Genomic DNA, 27,872 nt, shown 5'->3' on the forward strand with positions numbered 1-27,872 from the left:
AGAGGCACAAAGGAGCCTTAGTGAAATTGGGAATCAGGTCTATTTATTTCACAAATTATATCAGCAGGGATCTGGCTGGCTCTTTATATCTCTGGCACTTAAATTACAGCCCTGCCTGCTGGGGTTAGTTCCTATGCTAAAACATCAGAGTCCTGCATCAGGAGAAACTGTTCTGACAAACCACGGGGAGGCAGGGGCCGGACACTGAGTGTGGTTAGATTCTGCTGCCTTTGTGTCAGCACCCATGAGTTCAGATCATGCAGGTGCCAGCTCTGAAATACACCTACATTTGCACCCTTTGGTTAACTAACTTTGCTTTCTCATTGCTATGGGCTTGGGTAGCTAACAAATAGTAATTTAGAATGAATTTTTAATTCATTTTGGGTGCTTGTGAAAAATGCAGATTCACTATGCAAAGCCTGCAGTTCATCTCTGCATCTTAAGGTCCTGGATATCTACTGGGCATGGATTTATTGGAAAGATTCTGGGGATTTTAGGTTCTGTATTAACATAAGCTGGTATAGCTCGACTCCAAATACTGTGATGCAATTATAATCATACACCTTTGTAAATGCACAGTTCAGACTGTAGCTGAATCCATCCTTCTCCGAGTTTAATCCCATATCAGGTCCTGTAGGACTGGGGAGCAAGCACAGCTCCCCTTTAACACAAATCTAGACTTGCATCATGGTTAAATACTAGACAATGGTATTAGGTGAATAAAAAGCTAGTGAGACTTTTCCATTGCTGTAATTTCCATGACTTTTCCAGTTGTTTTTTCCCACCAGGGCTTTTGGAAGCTGCAGAAAAAAGGTGACTATTTTCAGAGATAGCTTAATTCCAGCCCATTTAGTGTCTGAACCGTTTGGGAAGCACAGCATGGAAAAACACAAGTAGCATTTCCAGCTTCTGGCACAGTTGACCTTAAAGTGAAGCTGGTAATCTTAAGGAATTTCTCTGTTACATGCTAAGTCATATCTTGATTTTTAGAAGCTATGAACATGGCAATCACTCATCCAAATTAACTGGTTATTTCTATATCTTAGAGCAGTAGGATTTTAATAATTTCATGTGAATTAACAGTTCTTCCAAACAGTATGTTTGTCAGGTCTGTTTTCAAATGACAAACTTCCTTAAGGGATTTCTTTTCTTTGATTATTACCTGTGCTGAAAATAACATTAGGTAGAGGAATTTATCATGAGCATTGAGCAGAGATACAAAACGTCTGGAATGAGAATGAATTTGTATCTAATTACAGAAAAGAACTTGCAGTTCTACTTGACTAAGAAAAATAGGATTCCAGTTTAAACCAGTAAAAGGGTAAAACCATATTCAGTGAGAGCCACAAGATAGGCTGCTTCATACTGATAAAGCAATCCCTGATGGCAAAAGCTCCACTCCTTTTTAGGAGATACATTATCTATGTCACCTGAGTTCTTTTCAGGCAGGCACAAAATATCATCAATATATGCAAATTCCAATTCCCAGTTCCCAGGCAATGACTCGGGGAGCTGATTGCAGGCTGAGGCTGATGCCCTCCCCATCTCCAGACTTTGCTGTACTGGCTCGTGCTATGGCAATCCAATTGATGGTGATGCTTGTTGATTGCTACAAAGCCTGTTGTGCCAAATTGTAGGCAGCAATTTGTTGTCAGCATCAGTGTTCTGCGTGCAGCAGCCTGTAGCCAAGGAATTCATTAGATTCCAAGACTGCGGAGGTGAACGAGTGGCTGCTGCATCTGTAGAGGGATATGGAGCAGCAATTCATGTCATTTACTGGGATGATATTTCTGTAGGGCCTTAATGAGCCAGATGATTTGCAAGCCCAAAAAACAACACTGTGAAACTTCTGTGCTTGTAACTATTTCTGCTGTGGAAAATCCTAGGATTTCTTTCTCTTGACTTTGAGAGATATGATCCAAGTACAGTCAAAACTAGTTAAGTCCAGCTTGGGTTGCCCAGATGTACAGGTAGGAATAGGAACCAAAATAGTAGCTTGAATCTAGGCACGTGAATAGTAAGAAATCCCAGACTACTGCATCAAATTTGACTATGAGTACTGATCCCCTCTGAGACAGATTTTGCTGTATTAGTTTTGTTTTCACCTGGTTACAGAACATTGTGTGTGTACAGTGTTACAGCTTTTTAATTAGAGTCACACACGATAACTTAGGAATACAGTGCTGCAGAGTGTTTACAAATGAATTACAAAAGTACAGGAGTCCCACTTGTATGTAAATATTTCTTTTCTCCAAGCAAATCAGAATGGTGTTATTCTTCATTACAGAGTGTATTCTGCAGCTATAGTGTTCTTATTCCAACAAGGATGATTATAGAAGCACATGGCACTGGGAGAGTTGGCTGGCTGATGCTTCCAAAGCAATTAAGCAACAGTGAGTTGCAACCATCTGAGTAAATAGATTGATGAAAATTCAGTCAAAAAAAATGAGGAAAAGACCATTTAGGTCATCTACTTCATTGCTGTTTCCTGGAGTATGTTCTCAATTACTTGTTGTAGATACCCCAAGCACCACAGCTGCCAAAATGTTCCTTTGGAACAGTCATGCAGCCTAATAGATGTTCAGGAGTTTTCCCAAGTGATATGCAGCATTAAATTTCTTTTGCTTAATGTCATCTTTTTAATTTTGCCAATTTAAGATTGCCTCAAAACACTTTTTCTTTATTCAGAAGAAAATGAAGCAGAAGTAAAAAGTGGTGACAGAATTCTTTTCGATGTCTTTTCTTGATAACCAGTACAAAAAACTTTAAAAAGATAAATTGAAACATATTTTCTCCTTTTTTTCTTCTTTGTCTTATATCTTAGACCAGTACCAAGCCTCTTAAAATTGTTTATTAGTGAGTAGTTAAATTTTTTTAAGTCATCATGCTTTTTCAAGACACTTGAAAAAAGTCTTCATTAAGTTAAACATTCTTCTTCTTGTTGTTAATATTTTTCTATAAATATCTCTCTTGTTGATGATCTGTTAGGTCTCACCCTGGCCATGGACTGATGGCTGTGTTGTGACAGCCCTGGGAGGAGCTGTAGCAGGGGCTCCACTAACTCTGACCAGGTTGTTGGGAGTTCATCCATCTCCTGCTTTTTCTCGCTGCTTTTTTACATACATATACAGATATGAGCCCTTAATCACATAAACTAATGCTGCTCTAATCCTCTTTTCTTAGAAAACCAGGCTACTTGATACCAAGACACTGTAGATAATAAGTATAAAAAATGCTTTGCAGAAAAGTGCCATTTTCAGATCAAGGGTTTTGTTGCAACTGGAATATTGGAATGGAGTTGGTGGACTCTGTGTAGCAGTTCTCAGAAATGACATCCTATTACTTCTCCATTATGAGCTGTGGAGAAGGCTTAGTAAAAGGAACAAGAATGGTTATCCAACCAAGTAGTCCTCATTACTCAACGGCTGGAAAGTAAAACCACATGTGAATGGAATACTGATTAAAGAGGTTTTCTGTTTGTTGGAGGTTTTTCTTCCCATAATAACATTTTTTATAGAGTCTTTGTTTACTTGGAATCAGAAACAATTTGAAATCTTTTTAGTGAAACCAAAGCAAACTTAGTCATAACTAAACTCAAATTGTGACAAAAGATTAAAGTTTGACTCATTGTTTCTAATGTGATTTTTGGTAGCATTTCCTCTTTCAAACAAAAAGAGAATTGAAGATCACAGACTTCTTTCCCATTACCAAATACGCTGTTAAAGCCTTCAGGCAAGAGCTCTCTCAGGGCTGTAAATTTTCCTCTACATCTTGTGTGATATAGTTTCCAAATGCAATTAGCTTTTTAGCCCTTCAGTTTTCTAAGATATGATTGCGACAGTCATGATTTAACTTAGCTTAGATTTCTGGGTTTTTTTTATATTTGAACCTAGATTTGATCTTGAGAGGTACTGTTAGTCTACAGAGAGAGAACAGTTGATGCAATACTCATAAACTGCCTGCTCTGGTTCTTCTTTTGTATGCTGGGATGTATGCAAGGTAACCACCCCAAATGAAAAAGCTGAAGTGGAATGAAGAATCTGTTCTATCAGTGAGAATAAAATCCTAGTAAACAGATGCAGGAAAATCAGAACTTGTATTAATAGTAGAGAGCATGAGCTAATACCTGTGTTTGTTCTTTTGGGGTTTTATGTGATGGTTTCTCTTAATGTTACAACAGTGATTATGGATATGAACGCCACAGCAATGGCCAGTGTTTACCAGCATTTTGGTATAACCCGTCCTCCTTGTCAAAAGACTGCAGCCTTGGACAGAGTTATCTCAACAGCACTGGGTAAGTGGCTTACCAGGCTTTATTTAGCTATATTTAGCACCCATATGGATTTAACCCAATGACAGCTACTGTAGGTGTGTCAGAGCTGGCTGAAGGCAGAAACACTGGAAAATAAATTAGTTCAGAGAGATGAAATTGATGTATAGGTGAACTGAAGTAATAGATGGGTAGCTAGCTCGAATGCTGATGGTTTTTTGGCTCTCTTGGAAGTCCATGGAAGATGTAGTTTAAGTTAAGATACTGGCAGATTTCATTTATGATGCGAGTGATTAAAGCAAACAAAGCAACCCAAACTGGTTTTGGAGAGTCTGTACACTGAAAGATGGGCAGAATTTGCTTTTGCTTCAACTCTTTATTTTTCTAGCTCTTGATGATTACATCTTTAGAGACATTTCCCTCACAACTAACGGGAAGTGGGGAACATAGGAGAAAAGTTATTAAACATTGCCTAACAGTGTAATAATTGAATACAATGCCATACTGTATGTGTATGTCATTTATTTATAACTTTATAGTTATTTAACTCATAACATCATATGATTTTATGGTTTAGGCCATTTATGGTACCTTATATGACACCAAGATATTCTATGCAGGAAATTATCACATGCCATTAACAAACAGTATGGACTACGGGTGTGTTTGGCACATGAGGAATGCTTGGCTGAGACAAATGCTGAAATATATTTGGGAATCTTTGTTTCCTTACAATCTCCTTAGCCTAAAGGAACCTGTTCCCAGTTAACCCTGCTGTGCTCCTTGTCAGCACCTTGCACGGATTTCCCCGTCCCTTTGCAGGTACCGGAAGGTCGTTTCCAACAACTGCACGGACGGAGTGCGCGAGAGGTACACGGCCAAGCCCCAGCAGTGCCCGGGCAAGCCCCCCCAGGGCCTCCGCATCATCACAGCCGACGGCCGGCTCACGGCTGAGCAGGGGCACAACGTCACCTTCCTGGTGCAGCTGGAGGAGGTAGGCTCGGTTTTTACACTGCATCCCAGGCCCATGGGCGTATTTGAGTGTGGTTCATGCCTCGCAAAGTTTGCAAAGAGATGAAGTGAGACAGGGTGATACCAAGTCAGTCAGGGCCAGGATGTAGCTGGGTGGAGTTTGCTCTAAAATGTAATGGATGATGTATGGAGATGAAAGGGCTGTCAGAGCATTGTGGTGCCCAGGGTAATATCTGGGAGAAGTTGATGAAAACTGGGAACTGGTTTAATTTGGGAATTTCACAGGAGAACTGAAGACTGCAGGTTCAAGTTCTGATCCCCACTTTTAACTGTGCTTTTTGCTTCCTGCTGTTTTTCAAAACTGAATTTCCATATTTATTTTCCACTGACTTTAAACCAAAGATAACAAATACTGCATGTGCAGCTGGGTCCCCATCACACAAGTTGGTACATATTGTTTAGGCATTTGTGGGTGAAATCTCAAGATGTCCTCAGCAGGACTAAGTCTGAAATTTATTGCTAATACAAAAGCTGATTCAGGCTCTGATCTGTGTTTTTGTTACATCTGTAACTTAACTTGGTATTTCATTGTTCTGCTACTTCCATTCCTGAATTCATAGGTAAAAAATACTTAAATCTTTTCACCTCTTTTTTCTTTTCAGCACTTCTTTATCTGTGTTCAATTGCAGGCTCACAGGAACATTTACGAAGTAGCAGTTTTCTCTTTTTGCCTAATCTAATTCGATTTTTTTAAACTTCTACCCCTTTTCCTCTCTAACTGGCCAATAAATCATAAAACAAGTATGCTTTAGCACCAAAGGACAATGGACATCCCTTTAGAGTATTCATGGAAATTACTTCTGACCCTCTCCATAGTAAATGTCATCTGTGAGGAAAGAGAATGGGTTTTTTTTACACCTCTGTTAGTGATGCTTTTCCCTGCAAACAGGTGTCCTGACTTGCAAAGGCAACACCATTTGATAAATCATACCTAACCTGAAGCAGTTTCTGACCTGAATGTTTATTTTCTCCAAAATATGGTCACTTTATTTCGGTACTGACAGTCATACAACATTGCTACTGTGATGCTGTAATAACAGCGTGAACATATAATTTTATCTGTTAAATTACAGATTTATGCATTTAAAGATGAAGAGGAAAAGGTCCAAAACAAGGCTCTAAAATAAAAAAGTCAAAAAAGTATGCTTTGCATCACCTTTCTATTCTCAGCAAAATTTTAAATCAAACTGGGAGAAGGAGGTGGATAATCTGAATAGTCAGTCACAAAACTATCAAAGAATTATGCCCATAGTCAGAGGGAGAGACAATCACCCACAGTGTGGGAAACTCAGGACAAATGTCCTGCTCGTTCTTCTGTGAGTGCTATCATGTAAGAGTACCCGGACCACTGTGTCATACAGGGAGCTGCTGTGCATTGTTCTGTCTTTTTTTGTTCATTCTGATCTTTTTTGGCAGCTCTGCTTCAGTGCTCGCCAGAGTCTGGAAGCAACACCTTCTCTGGTATGAGATGGTGTCTCTCTCATGCTGGGTGTCAAGGAGTACAGAATGTATGTTTTGATGAGTGAGTGAGTCAGTTCTGAGGAGATCTAAAGGGAGCTCTTCCAGTATATCTGATAAGGAAGAGGTTAGGAATCGCTCTGAGGGCTGAAACAGTATTGATCAGCCTCCAGCCTTTCCAATTGCTCTCCCTGTTAGATGAATCTTGACCTCCTGCTCCTAGATTTGTCAACTTAAAGAGCAACCAACAAAACCTTTGGGTGAATTTTACCCAATCTGGCAATGACTTTGTGTGGGTGTTGGAACAGAAGAAATATTCAACAAAGAGGAATATTTTCCCAGTTATGTGCAAGCTATAGGGGAATAAAATGTAGTTGTAGCAGCAAAAGTGTATATAGACTAAACCATTTACCAATGTAACTGTTTCAGTAACAAAAATCACACCACTCACTAGAAAAGTTAAACAACCCATCAAAAGAGCAAAAGAACATTTTATAAAATTGATATTGATTTCACAGAATAATTGAGGTTGAGAGGGGTTCTCTGGAGATTGTTTAATCTGACCCCACTTCTCAAAGGGAAGTTTCTTTCCCTTGCATACAAGGCAGAGGTATCACAAGACAAGAATTTGCCAATTTCTAGTTAGTTCTGCCCTGGGCAGGTACACAGCACAGGACAATCCAGGATCTCCAGTATTCAAAAAATCTGTGCCGCTCCATTTTTACTGAAGGGAAGGCATCAGTCAAGTTAAAAAAGGCTGGATATGTCACCTTGTGCATTTTTTTCCCCCAAACAGCATGTGAAAAAAGTGTGTCCTATTCAACCCTTGCCCCCCCGGAGTGGTGGGCAATATTTTACGAGTGCTACACCCTGGTGAGGACTCCTCCTTTAGTGTGAGTGACAGCTGCTATCTTTTAGGGTGTGAAAAAGCAATGGCCTTTCCCTTTGCATCTTAACATCTCCTGTATCCCTCTGAGACAGTTTGTTTGAAGCCTTCAAATCTGCAGAGCTGTTTCATACACTGCAGCCTCGCGGCTCTCTTTTTTCATGCCCATGTTCCACTTGATCTGCAGGAAAAAGACAAAAAAAAAGAGAAGCTGGTGAGCCAAGGTACAAGAGTTCGTTTGAGATTTGTACTCCTGTTATCTTTCTAGGACTTTCTGCTCCATCTAGGAATCCACCTGGGTCTGAAAAGAGGTACGAACTGCAGAAGCAGGTTCACTGGAGGCCCTGAAAATTCACTGTATCTCTGTAGTGGGGCAGATTGCTAAGAGGGCAGGGAGAGACAAACGGCAGCAGTGAAAAGCTGATGTTTTCACTCAGGTGTGGAATTCAGGGGCAGGAACCACAGCACAGTGGTTCCTTGTGGAGCCTGGTTGTGCTTGCGGTGATTCTGAGAGCCACGACTGTGCATTCTGACAAAAACACAATGTGAGCAAAAGATGCCCAAAGAGAAACAAGGACAAGGCATTCACAAGTGTTTTGCTATTGAAGAAGACACAAAAGAAAATCATCACTGAAGTCTGTGTGAGTGGAGGGAGGGCAGGAACCAAACCCAGGAGCACACAGAGCATTGCTGATTTCTGAGAGCTGGGGTTCTGGCCCAGTTTCTCTAACCCTGACTCACATGAAATTTTCCTGTGAAGCATTTATATCTGGCAGCATATAAATATCATTAAAAGCAAACCTAACCAACAGGTCATATTTAAATCATCTGAATGTAAGAATTCTTTTAAAAGTGATCTAAGTCTCCTGTCACCTTTTAGAATTTCTGTATGACTTCCTCAAAACTGTTTGCAAGGTCACCTTGCACTTAATATGTATGGTCCCTTTATTGGGAAGGTTTGGCCAAGCTACTTGTCCAATTAATCTGGGTATAATCATCATGATATTTTCACTGGGTGACCATAACCAGGAAGCATCAATATTTCCTTTACCTAACTAGCATGTGTTGCATTTTATGAAGTATTTTGGAATTGTTTAATAAGCAAATCATCATACTTAAGCTGGGAATTTTGCTCTTAAATTTCCATGGAGATAAGTGGAATACCAACAGCATTTTTGTCATTACATGACAGCACGTGAGAAAAGTAGCTATGCTTAAAAGCAAATTTGTCATTGCCTAAAAATACTGCCAGTTTAAAGCTTAAACAGAGTTACTTCTCAGTCTAAAAACCTGAATCCTTGCTTTATTTTTGAACAGCAACAAAAGAAAATTCAAAGTTACAAAGGCACTTTTCCTGCTTAAGTTATTCAACCCAATGTCCTTGACATGTTTTGCTTCTCTGTTGTAGAAAATGGAGGGATTTTATTAAGTGTGTGCTGTTTCTGTGTGCCTTCCTGATCACGTGGCCATGTAGGTCTCTTGCCTGTCACAACCACAATCGTTATTTGTATGTTAGAGTTACTTGTATGAACATCAGACACTTGTGCTTGCTGTACTGCTTCAGCAGAGACGCTGAAAGCTGCAGCCTCCAGAGCAACGCCGTTCAGCACAATGGCTTTCCAGCTTGTTTCATCTGATTGCTCACATGTCTTTGCTGAGGAAATGGATCGTAAAGACATTTGGTGGGGCAGGAAGGTTCAGCGCTTTGACTGTTTCATTACAGATAATTCACAGAGAAACTGCCTCCTCTAATTTATTTTTTATCTTGATAAAATGACAGCCAAAAGTCTTTGACATTCCAGGTCTGCCTCAGTTCTCACTTGGCAAAGTCACTCCACTGGGAGTAGATTTTGGCTTGCTTTGAACTACTTGCTGCTGCTGTGTGATGTTTGGATTAGACTAAAGTGTGAGGAAAGCTAATTTGTTCCTACATTTCAGGCCACAGGCTAGAATTCAGGCAATCTGAACTCATTCCTGAACCACACTCTGAGCTCCTTCTGCATGACCTTGAGTGAGAAACTTAAACTTTCTGATGTTCTATTCCCTTTATTTGAAAACAGACCTTTGCTTTCTGCCTCATACCCCCCCATGCCTTGCATTTGCACAGTGAATGCTCATAAATCCAGAGAACTCTCTCTTACCACGTGAACATACAAATGAAGCCCTGAATTTCCTAAAGACTGACGTGGCTCTCTGTAATGACAATGTTGATACATGGCTTACAAGGTACACTGTGTCTCGGGTACATTTAATGAGCTTGGGGATCCTGCTGGGGGTACAATGCCATTAACATTTCCTACCTCAGCACTCTTGTTTGGTGCAGTTCAGTATTCAGCTCAGCTGAAGTTTCTGGAGATGAGCTTAGCATTAGAATTGTTTTGATTGTTGATGTACTCAAATTAAAGATGCAAAGCTAGTAGCAATTAAAAGCATAGTCTGTATTTTTTTTTTTTTGGCGGTATCCCATTGTGTTCCCTCTTTTGATATCACAAGTTTGTTAGTAATGATTACAGAAATATGAAACCTTCATCCTAACTTTCAATGCACATGCTGAATCACAGCTGCTTATCTTGCTAAAAACACTACACTCCTGTAATAACACATAAATGAAGGATCAGTATGTACCCTCCCCCGTACCACTGTCATCTGAATTATAATTGCATTTTCTGATGATGACAAGCTGGTTGGGAGAAATCAGAGCCTTTCATGCATTTTTAAATTCACTGTTGAAATTCCATGAAAATGTATGAAAGTGGACCTTGCCTTCCTAATGACACACAGCACTACAGTCTTGTAATGCTCTTCCAGTCACACAAGCTGAATTACTCTGCATAATCCTGAGAGGCTGTTATTGATTCCTGTGGGGCACAGAAGATCTAGTACTGTAAAAAGAGCTCATAGCTGAGTTCAGCTGGCACAACTGGCAGTCAGGATGAATGATGTGATCAGTACAATTCACTGTTTGGTGTTGAAAAAGAAGCATATGTGAAAAGTATCAAGCTATTTGCCCTGCTATAAGACACCTTTCCATTCAGTTTCTGATTTGAAAAATTAAGGCCATCTCTCTGAAAGCAGGGATTTAAATGGGAAAGCATGTTTTTCAGTTCTTGATCAAGTTGGATTTAAATATCTGTTAAAAATTAAGAATATACTTTAAACGGATCCAGGCTAAAGGTATGCCGTGTGTAGATACACATTTCCAGTGAAAATATCTTTGATGAATGATTTCTTTTGGTGACAGGAAAATGCCAAAGAGGGAAAGGGGTTAATCTAGAGAAAGCACAATGAATTAATCCATAAAAACCCTTCAACAGCAGCAGTGTCTGTGTCTTGCAAAGGATAATTAAATCTATTGTCAACATCTCTAAGGAAGACACACAAGTCGGTGCATAATTGAAGACTTAAAAATGAAATCTGAAACATGGGAACCAAAGCTAAAAAGCTTGAGCTGTGTTTGTTCCATTTTTTAATACTTCCATTTAGATACAAATAGTCAAAGTCAATAAGGAAAATGCATTATTAACAACTCTCAGGGCAAGATTCCAGTGGTGTGTTTGAGAGAGAGAATCCTGCTAGGTGGGTCTTACATCCATCAAAATATTGAGAGCTGCATAAATGTAATCAAAATGTAAAAATATTGTTGCAAACTGTATTGGATGAGGCAGGAAGCTTCAGAGTTTTTTGGTAATATCTAGGTCTTGTGTGCATTCTAGGCTCCTTTTGTCAAGATGCAGGAAGAAGGTGCACTTGGCTTAGGAGGCAGGACCAGGAAGGAGGGAGAGTGGGATATTTTATGTATGCTTGAGAAAAACCTGGATGTTCAATGAGAAAATCCCTTAGAAAATAATAATTTTCTGATTTACATTTTAGTAACTAATGTTGTCTAATTAGGTAAAAGGTTTAATATGAGGCCTTGGGAAACTTGTTTTTAATTTAATGATGAGGGCTTCTTTTCAGGCTGAAAGTTCATGAGGTTCAGCATATGCTTTAAGCCTTGTGCTGCACAAAAGCCTTTATCAAGATTGCAGTGTACTTGAGGTTTTATCCAAGCTTGTGCATATTGCAGAGAAAGGGGTTAATCTAAAGAAGACACAATTAATTAATCCATGAAAACACTCCAACAGCAGCAGTGTCTGTCTCCTGCAAGTAATGCAGGAACGTGTCTGCCTTAATTGGGCTAAAAGCTTCAGAAAAATCCTATTGTGGGGTATTGAACTTGACAAAATAAAAAGGAGAAGCTGGAAAAAGGAGCAGGAGGGGTTTTTGCAAGATGTACAGTATACATCAAATTGTTGCAGAACAGAACTTCTCTTGGTAAAACAATCTCTTTCAAGCAGCTCTGGAGAGATGCCAGAGACAGAGACAGTGACAGCTGGGTTGGTCTAAATCAGGTGTGGGCCGTGTGGGAAAAGTTTGGATTTTGGCTCATCTGCTTTCTCTTCCTGTCTTACTCTGCTTGTGCTCTTACCTGGCACAGATAAAATATTAGAACAAGTCAAAACACAGTCTCTTTGTTTTCCTGACTTTTCTCTCCCACTTCCTAAGCTAGAATTTTAAATGTCAGCTTTTCAAAATGTGGCATTTTCAGAGGAGTGTTATAACCTGGATCTTACTCAATGGAAAATGTTCAAAGGGTTTTAAAACAGGAGAGGCCAAGACAAATGGAAAAGACTGAGGGAACAGCAGCTGAAGCTCTTCTCTAATTATATTTTCAGTTGTTTCTGTCAGCATCTTCTCTACCTAGAATTGAAATCTAAATCTTGCATGCCTTAGAAATGGCTCCTTTCCCTGGCTACACCTGTAGACAGCATGAGTTTCATGGCTATGGACAAAATGAAGACAAGAGGAAAAAAAGGTTCATTAGAACACAAATTTTGACACTTGCAGAAATAAGGCTACTCTAAAAGGCTATCACCCTTTTCATCTTCTGCTGCTGCCTCAAATATGTGCAGGAATATTTCACGACCTGAAACAGGCTTCAACTGCATGACCTCGAATATCCTCAGAGCTGATAAACCCAGCAGGGGCACTATGGTGGCACAGTTTTAACCATGTGAAAAGCTTTTGTCCCAGCAGTATGGCTTTACTGTTCAAAGACATCATCTCCTTTTGAGTAAGAAAAACAACTAAAGCCCTAATGATGCTGGACCTGGAGGAACTGGGAGAGTATCGAAGGGTACTTCAGAGATCTCTGTATTTGATCTGAGTCAGCACTGGACTTGAGATAATATAGTCCCTCTCTGAAAGAGGTTCAGAGGTCATGCATGTTCACTTCTGGCTATGGAAGCACATCACATTTGGTGCCTTCTGTTGGCTCAGTCAAACAGACACCCAGTACAGCCCAAAGCACTGCATCATTTTTGAAGCTGCACATCTTTCAAATAACTCAGGTCAACAAAGGTCATAACTCTGTACTTAAGATCATTTCCCCTGCCACACCTTCAGTCTGGGATTCTCCGCAACAGAGCAACACTGTTATTTTTGTCTCATCTATTTGGAAGCAACAGAGCTTCCAGCAGGGTGCCAGGGCAGTGTTAAAAAAAGCTTCAGTCTATTAAAAGAGAGTGTCTGGGAAAATTTGTTGCTCTTGCCATTATCAGGTATAGCTCTGCTCCTTTTGCTTTCCATTCAGGCAAGCCTCCACTATTTCTGCCTTCACAACAAGTTATAAAAAGCCTGAGAGAACATGAGGAATAGAAAACTTCTGTTATAATTTCCTCTTACAGTCACATGCATTCACATATCTCTTTCTGGTGCAGAAACCTGCCTGATGCCAGCCATTCACATGCCTACCTTTCATTCCAGAAAGGGAATTGGATGTCCTGAGGAGTGTTTCTCTCTCAAAGGAAAAGAGGAAAAAAAAAAAAAAAGAAGAAAAGAAAAGGAAGGAGAAACAAACCCAACATAAATGAAATGTCCTTTGAAATTCTATGAACTTCCCCCAGCTATTAGTTTCCCATCATTCCAGACAGTGGCCACTGCTTCAGTGCACCAGGCTGTGGAGGTGCTCCACAGCAGTAGCCAGCATGTGTGACCATAGCCAGCATGAGCACCATGCAGAGCCAGAGGGGGATCTCCTAGGCAGTGAGGATGTTGAAAGGTAAGGCAAGATACTGCATCTTACATGAAAGGGAGGGATCTTTAGCAGCCATGGTTGTTCGACAGGTCAGTGCACGCTGTTCCTCTGGCCCATCAGACTTTTTTACTATATTCTGGTCTCTTGGGCACCTCACTGATCCCGTCTCTCAAAAGCAGAACAGAGTCTGTTTCAATCCTTTCTCTTTCACCACAGGGAGACCTCCAGAGATCCCTCATTCAGGTGGATTTTGGAGACGGCATCGCTGTGTCATATGCCAATCTCAGCTCAACAGAAGATGGGATCAAGCACATCTACCAGAACGTGGGCATATTCCGAGTGACGGTGCTGGTGGAAAACAGCCTGGGTTCTGACAGCGCTGTCCTCTACCTGCATGTAACATGTATGTATGTTCATACCCCTTGACAGCTTCTGTTGTTCACAAATTATTACTTGTAGCTAGAAGTGACATTTGGAATTTGACAGCTGGGTCCAGAGTGGTGGGATATGATGAGTGTTCACCTGTCCTCCAGACAGACTCTTGATTCCAGACTGAGAGGAAACATAGATTCATTAATGTTGGAAAAGACCTCTAAGATCATCGAGTCCAACCATTAACTTTTGCTTTTTAAACCATGTCCTACCTCTAATTTTGGCTAGTCTAAATTGGGACACCTCAAAGGACTGTCCAGCCCTTGCTGAAATGCACTTTCATTAGCAAGCTTAACACTTCCAGAACAACAAAGACACTCAGGGATCTTTAATGACTTTTAAAAGCTTTGAATTTTATTTTGTGCATGTTTTGCCCTCTGATGAAACACCCACCTCTGGGATGGAAACCAGTGCATTTCAGTGTTTCTGTTGTCATAGAAACCAAAAATCTTTGTATTAAATAGTATTGCAAGAAAAAATATCATCCTGACATTGCTTTTCTGCTGGTTTTTTTTTTTTAACATTTTTATACTTTATATGTGTCTGATTTAAAACTGAAATGTATCTGAAGTTCTCAGATAAAATGAACATTGAATTCTTTGCTATTTATTCTAGCACATGGGTATGAAGCCAAAGGGTCAACCTATTTTTTGAAATTCTGTAACATTCCTAATGCATTTTGTTTGGGGCCACAATTTTCTTTTTGCAGTGTGGGTTTTCTGTTTATTATTTATATTTCCAACTGTGTGCCTCTGTGCCAGACTAAGTGAGAAAAGAGGAAATTCCAAAACATGAAGTTGTGTTTACAGAAATACTGTTTACCCTCTACCAAATTAACTCCACGTATTGTCCAGATGATTTAGCACATTGCCTACACTTTACCTCTAGTTTTGGGGTTAGTTCATACAGCATGAAAGCAGCTGCCTCTTCAGGGTAGGAGAGCAGCTCTTTAGAGGAGCGCCATTGTATCAACAGATGGGAACAGTGGAGGTATGACTGGGGGAGATAGGATTTTTATGAAGGAGCACTAGAGGAGCAGGAGCAAATATCTCCCTGAATGTCCCCTTTCAAAAACACCTTTGGTTGGCAGGTGTCCAACCTTCACTCACTCATAGTGTCTTTCTGGTCTACAGCTGCTCTAATTCATTTTATTGAGTCACTGAAGGCTTACGAACCATTTTGATTGTTTAAGCTGTGCAAGAAATAAACAATATTCAGATTTGTTTGTGTGACTTAGCAGCTGATAGTGTATGTTTCTGTGTTTTGCATAGGTAATACCAGCACAGGGTTTAAACACTGAGTGATCATTGCAGCCAGGCCCAGATTTTATGTGCCAGACTCCCTGGAGAAGTGACAGCTCTAAGGGATATGTCTCACCTTTCTCTACATGACAAGAATTAGAGACTTAAAACAGGTTACAAATGAGCATGGTGCCGCTCAGACTAGCAATAGACTTTCTGAGGACAGAGATGTACAGTAAATCCAGCCCCCTCCAGAGTCTTAACACCCTGATCCACAAAAGCTTCTAAATCCTTTTTGAATGCTTGTGTTGCCACTCAGCCCTCTGCTGAGTACTCTGCTTGGGGTGTTGGAGCTTGGCCTTTGGGAGTTTTGCAAAAATATCTGTCCTTAAATTAGACACATACACACTGTATTGTAAGATCCACAGAAAAGCAGTGTGCTGCCTGACCATCCAGAGTTTTGGGAAGGACTATGGACTGGGTCATCCCTCATTACAGGGTTAATACATGAATGTTTGCAGTCAGGTCTGGGACTTCCAGCACCTTCCCTACCTGTGGCCAGCACTTTTCCTGCAGGAAAAAGCTGCAGGCACCAAACCTCAATGCTTGTGATCTCAAAGGTAAAAGTAAAGCCTTCATCCCATGGTCTCCTCATCCTGCTGCAGCATGCGGCCAGTGCACAGCAGCAGCACCTTTCCTGCAGTTGGCCCAGGGATCCAGAAAAGCAGATTATTGTGAGACAGGAGCATTTTGAGTGGCATGGACAATATAAACTGTTGTGTGTAAACTGCTCAAGCCAACAGCCTGTCTCTTAGCTGTCCTGACATGTCAACGTTTGCTTCTGGAAAGTTATTTATGGATTTGCCTGGATGCTTCAGAATAACATTGCCTGTGCAAGTGAGACTTTTGAGAAGCTTCTCTCTTTCAGTTGTCTGGAGCTTGCACACAGTTTTTTTCCTGATACAGGTGAAAGCCTGTAGCCTCCATGGCCCTGCATGAAGCTCACAAATTAATTTTCTTGAATCCTCTTCAAAGTTACCTGGGAGAAAGCAGTCTCCTACAGGGAAGGCCTATCCAGAGTGAGCTATCCCCATCTGCTGGCCAGATAACAGCTCAGCTTTTCAGCCTCCTTGACCCAGCTGTGCTGGGAAATGCTCAGGCAGAATTGGGTTGCTTGAGCCATTCTTCCATATTCCTTCCTAGCCAGCATATGGGAAAGGAAGGTCCAAGGAGGTGCTGGGCACTCTCTGCTGTGCAGGATCGTTTGAGATCTGTTCAGAGCAGTGATGCAGTTATGTTGGAGTGTATCCGACTTTTCATGGGCTCCATTGTTACAGTTGCCACTGCATTAAGCTGGGGAAATTGCTGTTTTTCAGGTCTTGGGGTCTTGCTGACAGCAGGAACAGCCTGGTGATGGAAATGGATCTGAACAGAAGGATGCCATTAAAATCATAAGGGTGAAGTTGTGGCATCTCATGAATTTTCAAGAGTGTTGACTGCTGCATATAAAAGGCAAAATAAGCCATGGTCTCATGTATAGCAGTCTTTGGTGAATCTGATAATGGATAACTTAACTGGGCTGCTTCACGTTAAGCAATGGCTGTGTCTACAACCCAGAGAAAGATGCATTTCAGTAATAGGTCAGGAACACTGGTCCTTTTTCTGTCATTGTTTATACAGTCTGATTTCGGAGATTTTTTCCCTCTCTCTGCCCATGGTGTTACACAGGATGCTTTCTCCATAGTGTGTGGAGTTCATTTAGGTTGAAAAGCAAGGTCTAAGTGGTGATTCATGCATGGGATGTATCCTGAAAGATACTCCCTGGAAATAAAATTCTCTGGCAATGCATCTCAACCCCATATGAACAATGCAAGGCTGTGGCTGTGGCTCTCATCACTGGGGTGCTCACAGATAGAGGACATGTAGATGTGGCCTTAATTTGTTTAAGGAACCCATGTCCCCATGTCACCTGAGGTTTCTTTATTTTTCTTTCCCTGTCACACAGGACAATTGCTTTGTTCTCTTAGTGAACAGTCAGAACACATTTTAAAAATAATCTATAGAACAAGATTTAACAACAAAGGCCCATCTGTTTCCAGAAGATGGGAAATGTGTAACCCTGGGCATAATGTCACTTGTCGAATGAATTATGTTCTGTTTATACTGAAGAAATAAAGGAGTTTATTGGTGAAAAGGAGGGAGTATAAGGTACCATTAAAACGCAGACACTCAGTGAATAGCTGCCTTCAGAAAGAGTTTCTGCTGAAGTTCACCAAACTTAGCAGTTTTCAAGCAGAGATGCTTCATGTCTGCTGAGGCCATTTGTCCTGCATGTTCTTATGTCTTCCCAGGGAAGGCCATATTCACACAACAGGGCTCTGTCCCTGTTTTTGAAGTCATATAAGTTCCTCACTGTATGACATTCATGAAGTATAGAGTCCAGGTTTTTCAGCTCCAGGTGTAGGGGTGGCTCCTCTTCTCTGAGGAACAGATTTAAGCCTTTGTCTCTAGAAACGGTACCAAGCCAAAACATTCTGTCATGTGCCACGGTGATTCAGGGAAGACTTCTGGTGGCTATCCTACCCAGGCTGACTTTTCAGATGGAGGGAGGACTCACCTGCTGCTTCTGTTTCTGCAGGCCCCTTGGAACACGTTCACTTATCTCTACCCTTTGTCACCACGAAGAACAAGGAGATCAACGCCACAGCAGTGCTGTGGCCAAGCCAAGTGGGAACACTCACTTACGTCTGGTGGTTTGGGAACAGCACAGAGGTTTGTTTGTATTCCTGATTGACTGAGATCAAAATAATCCTGGAGGAACTCTCTGACAGAAGAGTAAAGGAGAGGGGGATGTGGGAATGCTTCTATGGAGTCATCTATGCAAGAAATTTGGAAAACAAAGATTAGGATACTAATGGTTCTTTGAGGTACCAAATAAGTAGTGCTTTGTGTTTGTAGCTGTGACTTAGCTGCAGGGTTTATTGCTATTTCATGCAAGTTGCCAATAGCTTTTTTCCTTAATTCCATCCAAGGTGAACATAGTTAAACAAAATCTGGAAGAGTTTCTACTGTTTTTCTTCACCCTCCTTTCTTCAGTAACAAGAAAAAAAAGTAGGGGCTTTGGCAGGTTTTTTTAGGAAAATAACCTTTCAAGCTGAACCTGTTTTTATACCTGGAACTGACCTATGCTGAGCTCCAGCACCCTACGCTAAACCACATGTGCAAAAGGACCTTTTGACTACAGGCGGATGAAATGGTTCCCTAACACACTTCCCTGCCCCTGGGCTCTGCTCAGATATGAGAGTATCATCCATCACATTCTGCTGCCTCTGTGCTTGCAGTCTTGGTAAATCTTCACAGACACTGTTACTTCACATAAATTTGTGGCTGAAGTACCCAGAAACCCTAATTAGTTTGTGAGGGGAGAAGTTGTCATGGATTTTGTAGAGCCAAGAGGGACCTTCATAATCACACATGGTTCTCTTCTGTATAATGCAGCTTGGAGAGTTTGATCAGTACCTTCTGCTTTACTTAACTCTTTGTGATAAGGCAGAACCTGACTTTGTGTTGTTTTGCATTAATAATTTTCCTCAGATGATAGGAAATGCACTCTTCTCCTTCTGACCATCTCCTCCAACTATTTCCCCACAGCTAATTATCCTGAGCTTTGAACTCATGCACTGTGTTTGTAGTCTGAATTTATCTAGTCTGGGATTCAAGCTGTTAGATCTTGTTACGCCTTTTTGTGTAGATTAAAGGACTCTCTGTACTATCAGCAATCATCTCCCCCTAGAGGTACTTACAGGCTGTGATTGTCACCTTTTAACCTTCCCTCTGATCTCCTAAACTTGTAAGTGATCAGGGTTGGTCTAATTCTGTTCTCGAAGTGAGAGTTTTACTCTAGACTACAATGGCAACAGTTTGACTTAATATTGGGTGCTTTGAAGATCTCACCCAGAGTTTATTAATAAGTGAAAAGAGAAGTTAAGGCAGAGACTGCTGGAGGACACAACTCATTGATAATTGGTTGATTGAGAGGACATAGATCTAAAGGGATCTATGTCCTCTCAAGGATCAGCAGTTAACAAAAACGGTGTCTTTGTATCTAAGGATAACATGGAACAACAACTGTGAAATCTTAATTTGGCTGGTTCTGTGACGACCCCCTTCAGTCACCTTAAACAAAGCACTTAACTAGATTTGGGAAAGGAGGGTGATGAGCAATGAGTGTTGCAGGCCTTTGTATCAGGATCTGGGCCTCTCTGGGGAGTGAGCAAAGATGGGCATTTTAACATGGGTTCCAGAACAACCAACATGATAAGTGGAAAGCAAGCACTGGAATCTTAAAACATAGCTCCTTTGGAAATTATAGGTACCTTACTTTGAGCTTCAGGAGGACATCCATGTCTGGGATTTGTCTGCCCTCTCCAGGAAATTAGCTGCCATGTCACAGGGCCCCTCCTGAGTCTGAAATTTCCAGTCTGGAACTAACTCCCCAAACCATCCCAATAGGTTAGAGAGCCAAACTCATTTTTGCTCTTCCTTTCCAGCCAAATTAACTGAATTTTGCCTTTTATGATGTATTTGCAGCCACTGATCACATTGGAAGGGAGCATCACATTCACATTTTCTGTGGAAGGGATGAACACCATCACCGTTCAGGTCTCAGCAGGAAGTACCATTCTTCAGGACACAAAGACTATTGCAGTGTATGGTGAGTTCTTCCCCTTTTATTTCACACATGATTCTCCACAGTCAACATTTAGAGAGCCAGGTTAGCTGGCAGCAGCAAGAGGTCTTTATTCCAGGATGCTTTGAGTGAGATTATAAATTGAATTCCAGTGTTACCAGTTCAGTGTAATATCTCTGAAGGCCACTGACTGACATTAGTGCAGACTGACATGATTGCAGAACGTTGATCTCCTTCCCAGAGCCCTCTTCATGTGCTTTATCACTATTTGATCATCCTACGTGATTGTCAAAATGTTAGTTTGTTTTGCAAGCTGGTTTTCCCCCTTCTTGGCCAGCAGAGGCCTCTTAACTCACACAAAAGCTGCTCAGCTTGAAAGATAAATCAGTGCTGCGTGCTGCAGTTCTGCACAGAAATCTGTACTGATTTGACATTGTTCTCATTCATCAGGAGCAGTCATGGCACACAAATACCATATAGTGTAGATGGAGCCTAAACCCCACTGGGAATCCCAGTTTTAGCTGGCAGTGATCAATGTGGGCACCTCTGGTAACAGCAACAGAGATTAAGTACATTTTCCAAGGATAGTCCTCTCCCCACATTTATCCCTGTCCCCTTCCAGTTAAGATCTCTGGGGTTTGGGGCACATCTGTGAGAGTCCAATCACAGCTTCCTTCACAGAGCTTGCTTGCTCCAGAAGTCAAAATGAAGGTTACATTTTATTTACGTTCCCAACGCAGCTCCCTTTGCAGTGCTATTCATCCACTCAAGTAAGGACTGATCACCTTTTTCGGTTCCAAGACACTCAAGTAATGAACCTCCCAGATTCTCCACGTCTCTGAGTCTCTTGGGCACACTGCTGGATTCTCTCTCACTCTGTGCACCATCTGCAAATTGATTAAGCAAAACATGAGCTGCACCAGGTTTCATAAGGTTCTGACCCTTCGTTTGGCATTAAGGCATTTCAGTCTTTACTGACCACTCTGTCATTGTATCTGCAGAGAAGTTTCAGTCCCTGAGGTTATCATTCTCTCCAAACCTTGATGACTACAACCCAGATATCCCAGAGTGGAGAAGGGACATCAGCAGAGTAGTCAAGAGAGCTCTGGTGGAGGTAAGCTGTGTGCATAACATTTGTCACAAGGGTTCTAATTCCTGATTTGTTCCTTCACTAGGACTGGGTCAGCTGTTCTCTCAAGGTGCATCTTTCTTTCCACCACCCAGAAATGGAGAATAGACAGTTTGAGGCCAGCATCCTAAATGTTAGACAGGTTGAAATGATCTTATCCTATGATGATCTGGTGCTCAGAGTCAGCCTTCAGTGTAAAGCAATGCTGTTCTAATGGAATTGCAAATATGCTGTAGAAAACTTAGGAGACCAAAAATTAAACCATTTTTACTATACAGAAGAGCACTACAGCAAGTGTTTTAGGTCCTTCATATAGCATGAGGCTCATAGGGCAGGATTGGATACTGGTTTTCCCATCAACACTATAGAGAAGCTCTGAAGTTGTTTTTTAACTATGGAACAGAATGTCATAAAAATATTCTTGTGTGGCTGAAGATTTGGATTTGAAATTGAGGAGGTAAGAAGAGTTAGAAGAGACAGCTGGGGTTTCTCAGCTCAGTAGAAAAATAGGGCAAGGAATTGTTTGAAATAGTGTTTCTGCTTCTTTAAATCAAAGATACTCTGGTTTGGAAAGGACACAAGGCTTGTCGGCGTTATTAAGAAAGCTTATATGTTATTTGTGACATCATCTGTGCAAAAATTCTAGAAAAACACTGCATACTAATCAGGTGCACAAACTTGTCTGGATTGTTTCTGAGATTTTGTTAAAAGACAGGAGGAAAGAGAAAAAAATAGTGTTTTTCTGGAGCTTGATCTTCTGACATATTTATGTCTGTATCAGGTATTCAAGGATCCATTTATCTTCAGGATGAATTTTCAGAATATAAACATCTCAATAAAACAAAATCAAGCCATAAAAAAAGAATTGTAAAACCACAGTACCAAGGATACATTTCAAAAGCAGAGCAGTGAAAACACAGTCTTTCTGTTATTTGATTTAAAAAAATAAAAATTGATAGCTAATTATCCATCTTTATATAGCTAAATGATTAACCGTAAACAAGCCTTTGTGAGAAGTTCCTGTAAAAATTAAAGATAAACCCAGTAGATTTCTATAGCAATTAAGAAAATGGTATAAAAATGAGTCAAATAACTAAATAATTCAATAGGAAATTATAGCTGTGCTATAGAATTTTTATGAACTTTTATTATGTATTCTTATTACGGAATATCATCAAACTTGGATAAAATTCTGCATACAAAATTATGGTTCTGTACTAAAATCTGATCTTCACTCTGAGTAGGGATAATTTCATATTATCACAAAATACACTATTTCATGTTTTGATCATAATTATTTGCTCGCATCATTGATTTTCTGACTCCTGTCTCCCACTTTTGAAAAAAAAATGGTTCCCAGCCTCCGAAAATGGAGGAAATACTGCGTCTTTTTCTTGACACCTTAAAGCAACCTGTTAGGCAAGCACAAATAATGCAAGCTCTGGCTTCACAGAATACTCTGAAAGAATATAAGAGACCTTTATATATTTATAGTTTTTTTTTCCTTAATCCACATTACAAAACAAAGCAAAATAAAAAAAAAAAAGGTAACAAAGACATGTGCTTTTCCTTGGTGTGTGGTGGAGGGGAGGGGTTCCCTTTTCATTACTCCACAGGGTTTTCCCCGGACTGTCAGCAGTCACACTTGGGTTATCCACAGGACAAGCTCAGAAAATGGTGATTTGTAGTCAGTTTTGCTGACCCCTTGTCCTGCATCCACCATTTTCTCCAATGAGCACCTTCTCCAAGTCTTTGCTCCTGAACTACAAGGGAGAAGAATTCCTGAGGTTTAGGTCCACTTAGTGTCTGAGGGGCTTCCAAGTCCTTACTGCAAGGGAATCTCTGTGGTTCATCTGTGATCTGTTCTTACATCTGAGGGCGCTTTCTTCCACCGCTTTAAAAGTGACCGACTAAATTCAGCACTTGAAAACTTCAGGCTAAATCAAAACCTTGAGATTTAAGTGCATTTGGTGGATAATTCACAACAGAAAGGCAATGGAGGAAGATTCGTCAAATTATGTTTCTTCTTCCTTTGGCTAACAGAACTTCCTGAGGGCCAAACTAAGTCCTTTTCTGGATAGTAACTTCACAGTCTGGTTGTGTAGTGTCATGGTAGCATCAACTGAAATGCAAGACCAGAGGTGACCCTGGTAGTAATGCCTGTAGGGTACTTTTTTTCTGAATTTTGTCCAATATGTCAAAATTAGGGATATTAAAGTCCTAACTTAAAAATTTCAGCCAACGAGATGTACAAGATATACCCTACATGGTGTAAGTACTGTGATGCCTTAACAAAGAAGCTCTCAGCGCTCAGTGCCATCCACACTGTTTCTGTCTCCATTGTTTGTCTGTGTACCAGGCTACAGGTATTTCCAGCAAGCATGTTCTGGTCGCAGTGCTCCCTGGCCTGCCCACATCTGCTGAACTCTTCATTTTACCATATCAAGATGCCACAGGAGAGAAAAAAAGAACAGCAGCAAACCTAGAGCAGGTATTGTGTCCATTACTTGGAGAAGTGTTTGTTTATGCATTTCTGTGTGTATGTATATATATATGAGAGAGAGATATATATGTATGTATATGGGATTTGTATATGGTTAGAACTGATAATTATGGTAGAAATGCATCTGATTCACTGGGGTACATGTTACACATGTTACATCCTCTTTGAGGTGGGGTTTGTGTTTTTGTTTGCTTTGGTGGTAGGTTGGTTAGTTGGTTGGTTTGGGCAGTTTTCTTGGTGGTGGTTTTATTTTTCTCCAACACTGGAAACAGGTTTTGGAGCTTTGTTTACAAGTTTAGATGCCCACTTGTGGTCCATAAGTAATGTTAATTTGGCATAAATCTGTATGATGTCATGTCTCTCCCTTGGAAGTCCCGTTTACTTCATGGAAGCAGGAAGAAACCAGGAAGGATTTAGGGGATGATTCCTGCCAACAGGAACTGTGGAGTAGCTTCATAAAGCAAAGCTTATGACACTGTCAAGAGTCTAGAAAGCACTGGAGGACAGAGCTGGGTGGTAAACCCAGGCAGTTCAGAACTTCATTAGGTTAAGGCACGGGGATGGGGCTGGACAATCTGTCTGCCCTCTTGATGGTGCTGGAAGTGGGGCTGAGCTACTGTGGATTGTTTGTGAACAGTTAAAGCAAGTTATGATGATTAAAGGACTGTGTCTCCCTGCAAATCCAAAAGGTCCTACCAACCCGATGGGCCTAGCAGGATTGTAACTAAAAGATAAAAACACTGTGCTGGGCAAAAATCCTGAAATGTCGTAGAATTATACAATTGTTAAGGTTGGAAAAGATCTCTAATGCCATCAACTTCAATTGATAACCTAACACTGCCATGTGCCCCACTGAACAATGTCCTCTTGTGCCTCCTTTGCTGTCTCTCAGCTTATTAGTTTGGATTTCAGAGGCAAAGATAACTGGTCCTGAGGGAAGCACCACTCCCTCAGGCCTCTCCATACCCCATGTCCATGGCTCAAGCCATGTTAACTTAGCAGTGAGCCTCAAACCTCCAAGTCACCCATATTCTTAAGCTTTCCCTTGCTCAGCATTCCTAGCTGTCATCTTTCCTTTTGACAAATGACTTTCTTCTGCAATTTTCACCACCCATGTAATAAACAAAAAATATGGAGACTTACTGCTCTGCAAAATCTTTCCTTCCTTTTCTCCTTCATTTCCCCTTCTCCTCGCTTCCTTCACAAATTGGCAAGGAAGCCAGTCCATAAACTTTCAAATTTACATCTGACCCAGCTCCCCTCCGGAACTCAGCAGCTTACTCTTTCTCCCTCTGTTTATGCCTCTCTTTTTCTCTCCTGTAAAACCAGAGTCTTTGTGGCTGTGGAGAAAGGAAGCCCTGGCAGTGCTCTCATGGCCCTTTCTATGGACAAGAAATGTCATTTTCAGTGTAATTCCATCAACATTTCTGGCATCCTGCAGGGTCCAAATGGTAACCTTTGGAGGAGAGAGAAACTATTTGCAGCCAGCTCTTTCCTGTGGCAAAGTATCTTCCCTGCTCCCTTCAGGATGGCCAGAATGTTTTTCTTTCTGGTCTCTGGGTCCTGCATTCACCTTCCTAGTAACTCTAGTAGAAAATGGTGTTGCTTTCAGTGAGAACTGTCCAAGGGCCACAAAAGGTGTCTCTGCCCTCTGCTCTGACACGTATTTTGATACTGCTCCTGTTTTGTCATCCATTTTGGCTGTGATCCTTCACTGTGCCTTTCCCAAAGTGTTTCAGAGCTCTTTCAACAGCCTCTCCCCGTGCTTGAAGTCACCGGTATGAGTACTGGAAGCAGCTGTTTTTGATGGCTACTGCTTAAGTCGCTTCTGGGGTACTTCTGATGCATAGTGCTCTTTTCTGGTAGAAGTCTGTTTTGTGCTCATGGGCAAGGAACAAGCTGTTCAAAGGCACGCATGTGAGTTTGCCAGTTCACAGGTGAACACCCAAAGGAGTTACAGTTCTGAATTATTTTTTCTAATTTAGAAGAGAAACTTCAAAGTATACCAGGAATAAAATGGGAATAGTTTTCACAAGTACCGCAATGGAATAAGGTTCCTTAAGGAAGCACTTTATTAGAGAGATTCCTTTCCTCATCACCTGAGCTAGACCACTGTTCTGCCATGGGTAACAGTGAGGGGGGTATGTGGTTTCATGGACCTTCACATTTACCAGTTAATCTCATTCATATTTAATAACCATGGGAGGCTTACATTTTGCTCTTTCCACTTGAGGTGGATTAAGCTGTTCTGTTTTTATCTGATACATATTCATTTGGCTTTGTAAACATACTTTTAGGTCTCTCTGTCCAGTCACTCTGTGGTCTCTAGGTACATAACTCCCATTGACTTCAGAGGCACTTAGATGTCCACTGTCCCTTGAAAATCCAGGTCTTGGTTTCCCATTTGTCAAAGTCAGTAACACTCCTTTGTGCTCCTCATATTTTATGAGTCTGAACACAGTAGGCCATGAATTTTTGGATACAGTAGTAGTAGGACTGCAGTAATACCTCACTTGACAAATGTACATTTCCATGCAGTTTTCTATTAGGGCAGTGCATTTGTGTCTCATGCTCTCTTTGAGACTGTGGTTAGATGCTAAATGTCATTTTCCACCTGACTTGATGTATCGCTTTCATACAAGTGTCCCAAATTATTTTTTTTCCTGTATACATTGAATCAGTTATTGTCATATCTGTTTGCATTTAGAAATATGAACTCTTCATTCCTAATATTTTCCATGGGAGACTAAAGTATCTTTGAAAAGTCTGACTGCTGTTGACAGCTGAAAAAAGCTGCTATATGTGAGTCTGGGGAAGTTTTCTCCATGTGCAACATAGGACAATTCCACCTAATACATAACTACAAGAAAAGTGCTTGATCCACTCCACTTTAGTCAGTGCAAAGTTATTCTTCACTGTTTCCTGAAAAATCAAAAGGCCTTTTTATCCTGCAGAATCCCAAAACACATTCATAAAACCTTTTATGACCAAAGTATTGTGATTTTCCTTTTTTTTTTTTTTTTTAAATTTGGGGCACTTGATTGCTCTGCTTCATTTAACAGTAGCTGAGAACAGACTACCAACCTGTTTAAAAATGTAGAAATAATTGGCAGTTGTCAAACACTGGTCTTTGATTTGCATGCTAAGAGTGCAACAACACTGAAATATCCCAAATCTTGCAAAAACAGGCACACAGAATTGCCACTGGCCCCACTTGGCCTGGAATGCAGTTGTAACACCATCTTCATGGATGGACTTGGTGAATTTGATGGTTGCAGAATTCAGATCTGCCACTTCAAAAGCACAAAATTCTTTCTCTTCAGTGAAAGGCAAATCTCTAATTAGTAACATTTCAAGAAAATGAGTTATTTTTAGCACAAATCCAATTCAAAAGGAATGCTCAGTAGGAAAATATTCTACTTAAAATTCAGTAGAGGGCAGTTACACTTCCTCAGTTTACTTCAGTGTATGGTTTTACTCAATAGGAGAATTCTGAGGGCTTATCTTTTTATTTATGCATTTAACAAATTATCTTCTTTCCAGGTTGTTTGCTAGTGTCAAGCATAACAAATGCATCTTCTTTGAGGCAAATTAAATGGAAGCAGAAGGTACATTCTGAATTCTGAAGTGATGTTTTCATATCAAGTAAAGGTTTCAGTGTTATCCTGAATTTCTGTTTAGTTCTACATTTGCGTGCTTTTCACTGGCCTATTCAAAATTACTGTAAAATAATGCAAAACAGGGGTAGGAGCAAATAGGTAATGGCATTTGAGGTCCTTAATCTTTTCTCTGAGAAGAGCTCTCAGCAACATAGCAGGATGGAGACTTTGGTAAACAGTAACATCAGCTGGTTGGTAGCCAACTGTACTCAACACTTTGCAGCTGTGGCCAGTATCTGCATCCAGCCAAAGAGATGGGAAATGACATGGATGACTGAATATCAAATGGACAGTGATGAGCTGCAGAGATTAAATACCTCTTGTGAATTTAAAACCATTGTGAGTGACATTCAGGAAGCCTGTAGGCATATATCTCTCTTGGGATTCTTTCCTTAAAGCAGATTTAGTTTTACATCTGCTTCTTTGTAGCTGATGGAGCTTCTATCTTACTTTATAGTTTGGGGTTTTCTTTCACCCACCCTCCTAAGCTTTAGTG

The 27,872-nt window shown here is 40.7% G+C and overlaps 1 protein-coding gene across 2 annotated transcripts in view; it reads left to right on the forward strand.

Moving 5' to 3' along the window:
* Window positions 1-27,872, forward strand: part of SORCS1 (sortilin related VPS10 domain containing receptor 1) — a 262,728-nt gene that overhangs the window by 222,656 nt on the left and 12,200 nt on the right. For both annotated transcript variants that reach the window (XM_039553807.1, XM_039553808.1), the window contains exons 17-23: window positions 4,181-4,294; window positions 5,093-5,264; window positions 13,939-14,125; window positions 18,034-18,167; window positions 19,986-20,109; window positions 21,087-21,199; window positions 23,574-23,705. In XM_039553807.1, coding sequence (XP_039409741.1) covers window positions 4,181-4,294; window positions 5,093-5,264; window positions 13,939-14,125; window positions 18,034-18,167; window positions 19,986-20,109; window positions 21,087-21,199; window positions 23,574-23,705 — 976 coding nt within the window. The remainder of the gene's footprint in view (window positions 1-4,180; window positions 4,295-5,092; window positions 5,265-13,938; window positions 14,126-18,033; window positions 18,168-19,985; window positions 20,110-21,086; window positions 21,200-23,573; window positions 23,706-27,872) is intronic.

Source organism: Corvus cornix, chromosome 6, assembly GCF_000738735.6.
Source record: "Corvus cornix cornix isolate S_Up_H32 chromosome 6, ASM73873v5, whole genome shotgun sequence".
Taxonomy (NCBI): domain Eukaryota; kingdom Metazoa; phylum Chordata; class Aves; order Passeriformes; family Corvidae; genus Corvus; species Corvus cornix.